The sequence below is a fragment of the Mauremys reevesii genome, linkage group 1 (assembly GCF_016161935.1).
Source record: "Mauremys reevesii isolate NIE-2019 linkage group 1, ASM1616193v1, whole genome shotgun sequence".
In the NCBI taxonomy this organism is placed as follows: domain Eukaryota; kingdom Metazoa; phylum Chordata; order Testudines; family Geoemydidae; genus Mauremys; species Mauremys reevesii.
This window is the reverse complement of record NC_052623.1, coordinates 250,778,925-250,791,334: the sequence shown is the minus strand read 5'-3', so window position 1 is coordinate 250,791,334 and position 12,410 is coordinate 250,778,925. Positions and strand designations below refer to the sequence as shown.

The window sequence follows — 12,410 nt, the reverse complement described above, 5'->3', positions numbered from 1 at the left end:
CAGAGGGGGTCCAGGCTGGGCTGGCTGTCTTCCTCTCAAGACCGAATATGGCCTCCATGCCTGTCCATCAGTACCTTGAAAGTAGTCTATCAACATCCAATACACTTTCTACTTCGGCTTTGTCTGCGACATTCTGCCATGTCGAAGGTCACTAGTAGACTCCAGTACTTCCAGTTGTTTTATGGACTCATATGGACACATAGAATTCTGACAGCGCAAGGCCATCCATGACCTGGTCGAAGCCATTGACAGTTCATCCTTTCCTCAGATTCTGTCTTGCATGAGACATGTCACAACCCTTCAGGGATGCCATGATACCCTGCAGTTTGGTCTGGTGTGTTCCCAACATTCTTTGGTCATCCTCGAGATCACCTGGCTTACCACTCATGAGCCATATATCCTCTGGAAGGCTGGTGAGGTTTGATTCTGGTCAACATTCTGCATACAGTCCTGCCTCCCTGAACCCAGGTTCAAATCGGAAGCTATTTGCAGCTTGACCCTAAGGATGCACAATCCCTCTGGGGACCCTGGAACAGTGGGGATGGACTCTGAAACCCAGACATCGGCTACCCAAACAATTCCGGCAAAATACCAGGAACTCGCAGACATTTTTGACAATGGAAGGGTGGACATACTCCTACCCCACCTTTTGCTATAACTGCCCAATAGACCTCCAGCCAAGGGTCAAGATTCCATTTGGTCATATTTACTCTATCTCAAAGCCCAAATAGGAGGTACTCAAAGAATACATTAGAGAGAACCTGAAAAAGAGATTCATCTTCCACTCTACGTCCACAGCAGGCCCCCCAATTTTCTTGATCACTAAGAAGGATGGCTCCCTTTGACCTTTGCGTGGACTATCGACCTCTGAACAATGATACTACTCAGAACAGATACCCTTTGCCACTCATTAATGAACATCTCAAGAGACTTCATTCCACAAAAGCAGCAAAGAGTCCTGTGGCACCTAATAGACTAACAGGCGTATTGGAGTATGAGCTTTCGTGGGTGAATACCCACTTCATTGGCTGCATGTCCACAAGGATTTTCTGCAGGGCCTACAACCTGGTCTGTATTTGGGGAAGCGATGAATGGAAGATGGCTTTCTGCACCCACTGTGGGCCCTTCGAGTACCTAGTGATGCTCCTGAGGCTACACAGTACTTGCAGAATCTTTCAGCACTTTATCAATGATACGTTTATGGACAGGATGGACCAGTTTGTAGTGATCTATCTAGATGACATCCTTATCTTTTCTGAGAACCAGGTCCTTCATGACCAATATGTACGCTGCATTCTGGAGAGGTTCTACCAAAACCATCTCTATTATAAATGAGAGAAAAGTGAATTTGATCATAGTACAATTAAGTTTCTTGGGTACATAGTATCCTTTGACAGGTTAACTATGTATCCACTCAAAGTGTGTCATCTCTAAGTGGTCCACTCCAAGTGATGTTCCTGGGGTACAGTGGTTCCTTGGCTTTCCCAACTTCTATTGTCATTTTATCAAGGGTTTTTTCCCACCTGGTAGCTCGCATTACGACAGTGTTTCAGGAGGGGAGCCGATTCTTTTGGTCCCTTGAGGCCCAGTCTGCCTTTGAACAGCTGAAGAAGCCTTTTACCACTGCTCCCATCCTTGTCCATCCTGACCATACCAAACTTTTCATTGTGTAGGTTGATGCATTGAACTTCACTATAGGAGCTGTGTTGGCCCAACAAGCAGGACCCCAAAACCAACTCCATATTTGTTCTTTCTACTTGAGAAAACTAACCCCAACCAAGCTAAGACAAGGAGTTGCTTGCAATTAAGGAAGGTTTTGAGGAATGGCATCATTCCTTGAAGGAGCCCAATTTCCAGTTCAGGTCCTTATTGACCAGAGAAACCTGGATCACCTTCTTACAGCCAGAAATGTAGACCAGCGCCAGATCTATTGGCCCACTTTCTTTGCCTGATTTGATTTTGTTTTGAAATACCATGAGAAACAGGAAGGCAGATGCCCTTTCCCACAAAGATGAACTTGACAAGTCATGCATGACACCATGTTCCACCATCCTTAAGCCATCCAATTTCACCTTTGAAACAGTGCACAGGGACCTAATGTCACTCACTCAATCTCTGCTGCCTCATGACCCCTTCACAACCCAGACCTGCCAGACCTTGGGTGATGCAGACACCAAGTCTGGTTCAGAGTTTCTTACAGGATGGAATTCTCTACCTTGGCGACTGCATTTTTTTCCAGATAGCCAGCCTAGACTCAAGGTTCTTGAATTATGTCATGATTCATGGCTCACTGACCATTTTGGCTGAATGAAAACCAGGGACTTTGTTTTACAGAATTTCTGGTGGCTAAGTAAACATTCATATGTCAGGAAATACACTGACTCCTGTAACCTGTGTTCCTGGACCAAGAACTCTAGTGGAAGGGTGTTCAGTCTCCTTCAGCCTCTACCCACCCCATCTCAGCACTGGTAGTGTCCCTGGTTCCCTCCCTGTTCCTATAGATATACAGTTGCGTTGGTCTCTGTCAATCTCCTGACCAAGATGGTACAATTTATCCCCTCTCACATGGGTCTTCCTGCCCCAGAAAATGCCTGCCTCTTTCTTGAAGACATCTTCCTGCTCCATGTGTTACTGAACATCATTGTGTCAGATGAAGGTCCACACTTTGTCTCCCATTTGTGGCGAGAGCTCTTCAAACTTCTGGGAGTAGAACTCTTCTTTTCCTCCACATATCATCCACACACCAAGAGGCAGACAGAGTTGGGGAACCAGATTCTCAAAAAGTACCTCCAGTGCTTTCTGAATTGTCACCAGGATGACTAGGTACCAAAGGGTTTGAGTACATCTACCCCAACCCAAGTGCATTAGTCTTGTTGGCAGTACAAGAAAAGTGGAAGTTAAGCAAAAGTATTCCCAAGGACAAAGACCCTAATGGGCACCTTGACCTTTCTGGGAGAAAGTCTTCCTCCTTGGTTTTCTTACAGTTGTGTATGGCTAATAGCCAGGCCTTACTGCCCAAATATGATTTCCTATCATGGAACAGAATGACGCCCTTCTTCACAAAACTCCTGCATGAAAACATAGAGGAGCTTAACAAAATTAAGGATGATCAACTGGTGAGCAACGCTGCCCGGGAGGCAGCCCTGGATGCCCCCAACACCAAGGCCAGGCCTATGGCTACTGTCATGCCCATGTGCTGGCCAATTTGGATCCAACCTTTGGGCATCACACAAGAAATGCAAACCATGATCAAGGACTTGCCCTTTGAGGGATCGGAGCTGTTCAGCAAGAGGACAGACACTTGCTCTGCACTTGCTGAAAAATTCAAAGGCCACTATTTTTGCTCTCCAGGAATTTACACCCCATCTCCATATCATAAGTCATTCTGTCTTCAGCCCATCTGAGACATCAGATGCCATCTTACCAAATATCATGCCAAAAAGCAACCAAGATACCTCAGAGGGCAATAGCCCTCTTTCTCCTCAACAATGCACCCCACTCCTATGACACATCAGCAAATTTGACAAGACTGCTCTGAAGTGGCTCCTAACAATCTAGAAAGCGTGACCTTCAGAAGCCATTTCATCCCATTCCACCAAGCATAATCTTCCTTTACATTGGACAGATGAGTGTTAGAGATCCTCACCATAGCTACCCCATCCAGTTCCACTTTTTATTCCCCGCCCTTCTCATGAGAGTCGTAGAGGAGGTTCCTCCAGAATTCAGTTTAGAGGCTTCTACTCCCAGTATTTCCTCATTCTAAAGAAGAAAGGGCATCTTCGTCCTATCCTAGATCTGAGAAGACTAGACAAATACACTTGCTATCTCATGTTCAGGATGGTAACGCTTTTTTGCATAATTCCATCTCTGCACGCTCAAGGCTGGTTCATGGCTCTTGACTTGCAGGATGTGTACTTCCATGTAGCCACCCATCTAGACCACAAGAAGTACCTCCAATTCAGATGGGGCTAAACTGTTACCAATATAGGGTTCTGCCCTTCGGACTTTCCACTGTATCAAGAGTATTCACCAAATGCCTGGCAGCGCTGGCAGCACATTAAAGAGGCAGGGAATCCACATATTCCCATACCTAGCTGGCTCATCAGAGGCAGGTCCAAGACTGAAGTAGCCTTAGCCTATGTCATTCCATGTTCTCTTACCTAGGACTTGCATACAAATTACTCCATCACAGACAATAGAGTTCATGGGAGCTATGATTGACTCCTGATTAGCTAGGCCCTACCTCCCAAAGGAGGTTTCTATTGTAAACTTTTTATTTTTGTAATTTATGTGCATAGAAATTCTAATGCAGTGGTTCTCAACCTTTCCAGACTACTGTACCCCTTTCAAGACTCTGATTTGTCTTGCGTACCGCCAAATTTCACCTAATTTAAAAACTACTTGTTTACAAAATCAGACATAAAAATAAAGAAGTGTCAGAGCACACTATTACTGAAAAATTGCATTCTCATTTTTATTATATAATTATAAAATAAATCAATTGGAATATAAATATTGTACTTACATTTCAGTGTACAATATATAGAGCAGCATAAACACATCATTGTCTATATGAAATTTTAGTTTGTACTGAGTTCACTGGTGATTTTTATGTAGCCTGTTGTAAAACTAGGCAAATATCTAGATGAGTTGATGTATTCCCTGGAAAATATCTGAATATCCCAGGGGTACACATACCCATGGTTGAGAACCACTGTTCTAATGTACTCCCCATCTGTAAAATGGGAATAATGCTATTTACTTCCTTTGTAAAGCACTTTGAGATCTACTGATGAAAAGTGGTATTAAGGACTAGCTGGTATTATTACTAAGCCTGAGAAGTCATGAAGTGACAAGTGTTTTGCTTTTGTCTTAAAAGATTATAGGTAAGCCACACAGCAGCAGAGAAAGGAGAGCCTTATACCTGAACAGCCTATCTTCATTCAGAGATCTTGATATGCTTTTGCCAGAGCCTCCAGTACAAGATTGTCTTTCCTGTATGTGAGGGTGTTTCTGCTTTATCGGGCATTATGGGAAGTTTTTTCTCTGTTTTGTTCCTCCCCTCACCACCAGGTGCCCACATGTGAGCTGTTTCTGGTTAGGGTGGAGTTCGCACTTTAATCCTAAACCATTAAAATTGTGGAAATTCCTTAACTGTTTAGATACAGTCTATGTAAGGTAATATTTTCCTCTAAAATATCACCAGCAGTATTATCTGCATGATTTCCTCTACCTAACGAGCCCAATTATTGTTACTCCATTGAAAGTACTTTTACTGGGAAGGGAGTTGTTCCTTTTCCAGTTCCTCATAAATGAATTGAGCTATTCATTTACTACGGTTCTCCTGATTAACTGAGGGTCTGATCTGTTTACAAAATGGACTGTATTAACAGGCTTATTCTTACTAACTTGATTGCCTACTATTCATTTAATTTAAATAGGCTTTCCTTTGAGGCAGGCAGGAAGCCAATGTGGAGCTGAAAATTGGCAGGTTAGCACTGGATTGGGAAGGACGGTCCTTCATTTCTAGTTTTAGATCATTTTTGTCAATGACTTTGGCGAAACCTGGGAGAACTGAGCTTTTCTTCGTATTGAAATGGGCATGCTTTTAATGCATTACAGAAACAGTTCCTAGACTTCTGTGTCCTGTTGAACTACCATCTACAGCAAAAGAATATATGGCAATCTGATTGTGTCCTAGAAAGGATTTTAGCAACTGTGCTTCTGAACTGTGCTAGGAAGGAGCCTAGAGCTATGCAGAACGGCTGGCAAGAAGTATGCTCAGTATTGAGGAATATGAACAGAATCAGAATCCAGCTCTAAAACCAAAATGGAAAGCCTTAAGGAAAGCCAGGTTTGAAATACTGAAAAGTATAGTATATAAAGTTTATAGAGCTATAATGAATATTCTGAATACGTTGAACGCAAAAACATTGAAAAACATTCATTGCCTATTAATCTTAGTAGTGACAGATGGCTCTACCAGCTGTGTATCCATTTAGAGAGTTGGAAATAGTATATGGGGGAAAGTCCAAACATATTAGTATCTCCTTTAGAGCAAGGACAGCCCAAGTAGCTCTCTTTCCTCCTCCTAAATTTAACATTCATCAGTTACACAGCTTCTGTGTACTAAGAGTGAAGGGAGTGCCAATATGTGACCATAGCTTCTCTTTTTGAGTGGAGAAAACTTGTATTTCTTCCTTTCAGTGACTCTCCGTATTCCCACTTACAGGTATTGGAGCGCCTAGTGGTGCCCAGAAGTAGAACCTTCTAATAGTGTCTATGAAAGCACTCGCACACATCTGTCATATCCTTCCCCTCAGTGTCTCCAAATGTTCTGAGGTTGAATCTGCATAAGAGAGCGCAGTGCCGTCTACCTACCTCCGTTCCTTCCAATCACTGTGCCAGATGGAAGTGAACCTATCCAGTCGGTTTGGATCCAAGGTTTTTCTCCATTCTTACTGTCTTGCTAATTGTTTAGTATAGTTTTAGTTTAGTGTTAAGTGGAGATAGTTAACCTGGAGCTGAGCTACTAGTTTATGGCATCATTAAAGAGGTAGGAGAAGTCGGGATTCAAGAGATATGCTTTGCGCCCAGCTGGCTTCCTGGCATTGAACAACCATGCTAGGTGCCTAAGTACTTGGGAGAGGGCTACTCTCCTGAATGTTCCATCTGCTGGACTTTCACAACCAGAATGCGCAAGGAGAGGCAGAACAGGTTGCAGGTGCTTTTCCTTAAGGAGGCCCTTGAAGCTAAACCCTCTAGGTGCATACACTTGTCGGCTCCAGGATCTAAGAGACCAGTTTTGGCTCCTGTGACTTCCTCCAGAAAACTGCAGCAGCTTAAAGGTTGCAGCAAATCAAAACTCTCATCAGATCTGTCTCCAGATCTTGCTGCTCAAGCAGTGAGGTCTTTGAAGGTACCATTGATGGAGAAGGGTAGACCACCCATTATGGAACTGAGCGCCATTTTGTCAGCTCCAGCCGTGTCAATTCTGAAGAGAAAGGCAAGGGAAAAGAAAGCCACTGCTAGCAGTGCCAGATACCACACATCAGATTTGTCACATCCATCTAATTCTAGCAGGGCCTCAATGACTCCAGTGCTGGTTCTGGTTTCACCTTTGAGAATCAAAGAGGTGGATTTTAGTATTTCGTCAGATCTTATGCCATCCAAGTCTTCAGCTCTGGCTTCAACTCCTGATCTGGTTCCAGGTTCATCTTCAGATCCGATGAGGACTTTTACTTTGGCAGCTGATGTACACCGTTTGGCTTCCATGCATTCCCTGAATCCAAGTGAGAAACAGAGAGTCTCAAGGAAGAGATAACTTTCACCAGTTCCAAGGTTTGTGTCATCTTCATCTGAAAAAAAGAGAGCAGAGAAGATTTAGTCTTTCTGCTCATCTGTCTATACTTCCTTCTCCTAAGACTCCTTATGGTCTCCACAAAGAGTTTTCTCTCTCTTTTTTTCTGTCCATCCTCCAGGTTTGTTGCTGTCTTTGGTGCATTCTGTCGTGAATCCATATCTAGAGGAGGATACAGTAAGAATAAAGTATCAGGGGGAGCTGTGTTAGTCTGTATCCACAAAAACAACAAGGAGTCCGATGGCACCTTAAAGACTAACAGATTTATTTGGGCATAAGCTTTCGTGGGTAAAAAACCTCACTTCTTCATTTCTCCATGCATCTGAAGAAGTGGGTTTTTTACCCACGAAAGCTTATGCCCAAATAAATCTGTTCGTCTTTAAGGTGCCACCGGACTCCAAGTAAGAATAAAGAGACCTGTTTCTTCCCAGTTTATGCCATCTTTTCCTCCTCCTGAATCCCAGTTGCTAGGGAGGCTGGCAGTCCTGGGCTCCATGGCCTTATTGGTAGCTGCCATAGGATTATTTCAGTCAATCTCCTTATGGATGGAGAGGTGATATTTTATTTGTAAAGGGTCTGGTGCTGGAGGAATCCTCGGATCCAGTTCCCCTGGATCCATCTGCATCTCAACAAGTGGTGCCTGATATTCTGTGTGAAGAACATGATGAGGAGATAGCGCCTCTTTTTGTACAAGAGCATGCTGACACAGACCATGATCCTGGTTTGTCACTGGATGCACATGTTGGAGTGGCTTCTGCCTCTTCCCCTTCTGAGGATGCTCTGCAGTTTCTTGACTTAGTGGATTTCATGTTGTCCACATTGAATTTGCCTTCAGTAGCTGTGGAGGAAACCTCCAATCTGGTGTTTGGTATTCTTGGGGCAACCTCTGAGAGCAGGAAGTTGTTACCAATTCTCGATAGTGTGCTGCAGGCTGCTAAGTCTGTTTGGTCCGCTGTTGCCAGCCTATTTCAAAGAAAGCAGACAACTTAGATCAAATATCCTTAGAGGAGTTTTTATATTTTCACATATACATTGTTCCTAATTCACTGGTTGTGGCTACTGCCAGTAGCAAGTTGAAGTCTAGACAAGTACATTCCACTGCTGCTGATAGAGAAGGGAAGATTGAGTCTCTAAGTAAAAAGGTGTTGTATTCTTCCTCTCTTGGTATTAAGGTGGCAAATTGTCAAGCAGTTATTGCCTGGTATCAGTTCATCTTGTGGGGAAAATTGTCATTGTTTGTGCACCGCAACCACACAAGGCACGTTAAAGCACTGTCGCAGCAGTGCTTTAGTGTTGCTAGTGTAAACTAGCCCCTAGTGTAGACCGCCCTTAGTAAACATTATGCTCTTGGTTTGGCCTCAAAGGCTGATGTTAGATTTGGTAGAGTGGTGCTTCAGTCTCCATTCAACTAGGACTCTGTTCACTCCTCCAGGTTATTTTCAGCACGGCTTATCAAACTACCCATGAGTGGAAATATGCAGAGCCACTCAAAGAAGAAATGAAGGTTACTTACTTGTAACTGAAATTCTTCGAGATGGCTTTGCATATTCATACTTCCCACCTGCCTTTCCCGCTTTCTCAAAGTCCTTTTTGTTCTGTGTGTCTGTGTTGCTGATGGAAGGAACTGAGATGATAGAGGGTGCTGCTCCCCCTTATATAACCTTGCCCTCAGAACTTTTGAAGATACTGAGGGGACGGATTGGAAGGGGTGTGTGAGTGCTCTAACAGACACTGCTAGAAGAAGGTTCTACTGTTAGGCACCATGAGGCAACACAATACCCATACATGTGAATATGCAGAGCCATCTCAAAGAACTCTGGTTACAAGTAAGTAACCCTCATTTTACCTGGTGATCCTTTGTTGCCTTTCAACTGTCATTACTTTTGTATGGAAGGCCATTGGGATGGATAGTGCAGAAGTATGGGTTGAGGCACCTTTAGTGTGCGTATAGTACACAACTTCTTAGTTCCATCTCAGTTTATCTCGCTGAAGCAGTCATTTGCATTACCTAGTGTCTGAGGGAGATTAGGGTATGAAACACAATGGCTGAAACACAATCCAGACAAACGGAAGGTGGTATTGGTTAGTTGGGGGAAGCAAACAGAGGGAATGGCAGGAATAACGTTGGCCCTTTTGAGTGAAGGTATATGCCCACTGTTTGCTCCTGTTTATTTCAGATGTGATCATTGAAACTATCGTGCATGCCTTTGTCATCTTGGTGTTAAATGGTCGCCATGTGCTTTATATTGGGCTGCATCTTAAATCCATGCAGAAATTGTAGCTGGTGCAAAATTTGGCAACTCACTTCTCAAGTGGGGTGTCGTTTCCTGAGCATATTAAACCAGTGCTCTGGCCTGCAGTGGTTCCCTGTTGGTTACCAGCTTGCTTTTAAAATGTTAGTTTTGATCTCTGAAGCCCTAAATGGCCTGGCACCCACCTGTTTAAGAGACTGCCTTGCTTCTCATGAGACACTGTTATAGTTATTGTCACTTGAGCTAAAGTTCCACTGGTATAAAAGAGAAGATGCTGCTGGTAAAGTATTTACTGTTAGGGCCCAACACCTTTGGAATCCCTTTCACCCCTTGGTGGGTAACTGCCTGAGTTTGTTAACCTTCAAGGCATACTGTAAGACCTGCATTTACTTCCTGGCCCACAGAGAAATGAGAGACGGATGAGCATGGAATTCCAGTGGTAGTTTTTGTTGGTGGGGTTTATTATTAATTTTAGATTATGTTTCTGCCAGGATAGTGATCCCTATGGGTCAGTTGTTGTGTGTTATGTATGAATTGTATTTTTAAGAATTTATCAAGCGGACAGAGAGCCTGGGATTGGTGCTGTCTTGTACAGTTGGTTCAAATTTCATTAAATAGATAATTCACATGAGGTCTATCAATTTTGTGTTCTCAGCTCTCACCTGTATTTCTCTCCAAGCATCACCGTACTGATAATTTTAAAAGAGACTCTTTGCCTCGCAGTTCGTTATATTGCTGTCACTAGGGTAAAGGCTGTGAAAAGTATCCGTGCACAGCACTCCTGCTCGGAGAGCACCACCTCCACAGGAAGTGAGAGGAAAGTGTAACAAACTATATTGAGATGCCGCTGTAATAAGTGAGTTGTATCTGGGGTGAGGAGACAGCAAAGTCATTCAGTAAGTGACTGGAAGGCTTGCAGAGGTAACCAAAAGTAGCACAACGCTCTTGCTTACATCAACAAATCAGTTAAAAATAACACCTAAAAGAAGGATTCAAGTAACAGATTCTCTAACACTGCAGTTTAATACTATGCCTCTACCAGGAAAGAAACCAGATTTGATTCCTATGATGAGATTAGAACACATGTGATTATCCCAGTTTCACAGTGACATTAAAAGCTCCCCAAACTGCTGATATTAGTGTAGCTTTCATATAGTACCATCCATGCTATCAGAGTTACTCTGCACATGAGTAAAGTCAAAGATCATTCAAAGTAAAACAATACTCAAGGGATGGGCTGCTAATATTCCTGTATGGCATTCGTGTTCTCTATCTCTCTCACACACACATACACTGTATGTATGAACATGCACAGCGCTTACTCTTTGAAACACCATCAGTCCAGCACTGATTAAAGCCTGTCATCCTAATTTTAATATTTATGAAGTGCCCCAGCATCACAGTCACAAGCAGTGTGTTGTAGAGTAGAAAACCTCTTTTAGAAATCCTCTTTCCATTAATATTTACCAAAAGTCGTCATCTTTTTGAGATTTGCCAGGATGGGAACTGGGGGAGGAATCTTTATAGTTTCCTGAAACCAAAGTGCTGCAGTGGGCAATTTTAAAGACATCTTGATTCTATTAGGGTGTAATGTAAAGGTCAGAGGACGAACTTGGCTGGTCTGGTAGTTAAAGCATCAGTGGTGCAGTGAATGGATGATTTTTATGACTTCTCACTGGACTTCTGCTGCAAGCAACTCATTATCCAAGAATACAGCATGTTAGACATGCAGTGCTGTGGATTTCTTAATAGTGTGGAAGCCTATACTCCCTTTTTCAACAGTATTCTGTGGTTCACCAGAGAGGAAGAATAGGAATAGAACAAGAATGGTGGTTATAGTATAGTAAGGGGTGAGCTGTGGTTTTCACTACATTACACTCATTGCATTCACATCTTACACTCTGGCATTTTCCACTAATATTGTGTATTAATGACACATGGTAGTTGAATCTATTTGACGTGCAGTATGTGTTACTTGCTTTTTCTTCCAGTAGGGGGGTTAGAAATATTTAATAAATCTCAGTGTACTTGGTCACTCTAACCACTAAATCAGCTTCCTCAAATGTGAGCATAAAAAGCCTCATCTGTACTGTGTATTTCTTCTTTGAGGCTCTGGGATGCCACTTGTAGGTCATATTGTGAGGCCTACTATTGTCATTCCATTCCAGCAAGAGGGGCAATTCTATGAAATTTGATAAAGCCAATAATCTGAGAGATCTTGTGTTAAAAGTTCAATGCAAGAAGCCCTGCAGTTTTCTGTCACAGCACATCCAAAGTTACCTCCTTGTGCTGAGAAAATGTACGGCAAAGCCTACAAGGTTTTCCGTGCCACTATCATCCACCAGAGGTTCATTGTAGACCAGGAGGAGTTGTGGATAACAAGATTTACCCAGGCATGATTCCAGAAGTACACAAACGGAAAAATCTTGATAGCACAAGAATTCAGAATGATGAGTCAGCCATAATGAGCATTCTGTGCACTATTGAATGTCTGATCAGTCCTTTTAATGCTCCTCAAAATGGACTAACATGTTTGAGTTCAGGTGTTGTTGTTGCCAGTAAGATAACAAACAACTTGTTTACTGCTCAAGAGAAAGGTGAAATTGCACTGATTGATAGACTTCCTGAACCAGTGGCTGCTTTCTGCTACTTAGGACATTTTTTCTTCCATCAAAAGCCAGAAATTGTAAACATTCAGTGATAAAGTAAAAGCAAAAGTAGCTGGCAAACACTTGATTCTTCATAATGACAAGAAACACTTTGTAAGGTTTCTTGTATTAGGTCAGCAGTTCTGAACT

General features: G+C 42.8%; 1 protein-coding gene across 10 annotated transcripts in view; it reads left to right on the top strand.

The window, feature by feature from the left end:
- ERC1 (ELKS/RAB6-interacting/CAST family member 1) overlaps positions 1–12,410 on the top strand; it is a 562,177-nt gene that overhangs the window by 438,566 nt on the left and 111,201 nt on the right. The window contains exon 17 of one of the 10 annotated variants that reach the window (XM_039546786.1): positions 4,880–4,886. The exons of the other annotated variants lie outside the window; for them this stretch is intronic. Coding sequence (XP_039402720.1) covers positions 4,880–4,886 — 7 coding nt within the window. The remainder of the gene's footprint in view (positions 1–4,879; positions 4,887–12,410) is intronic. 10 annotated transcript variants of the gene reach the window in all.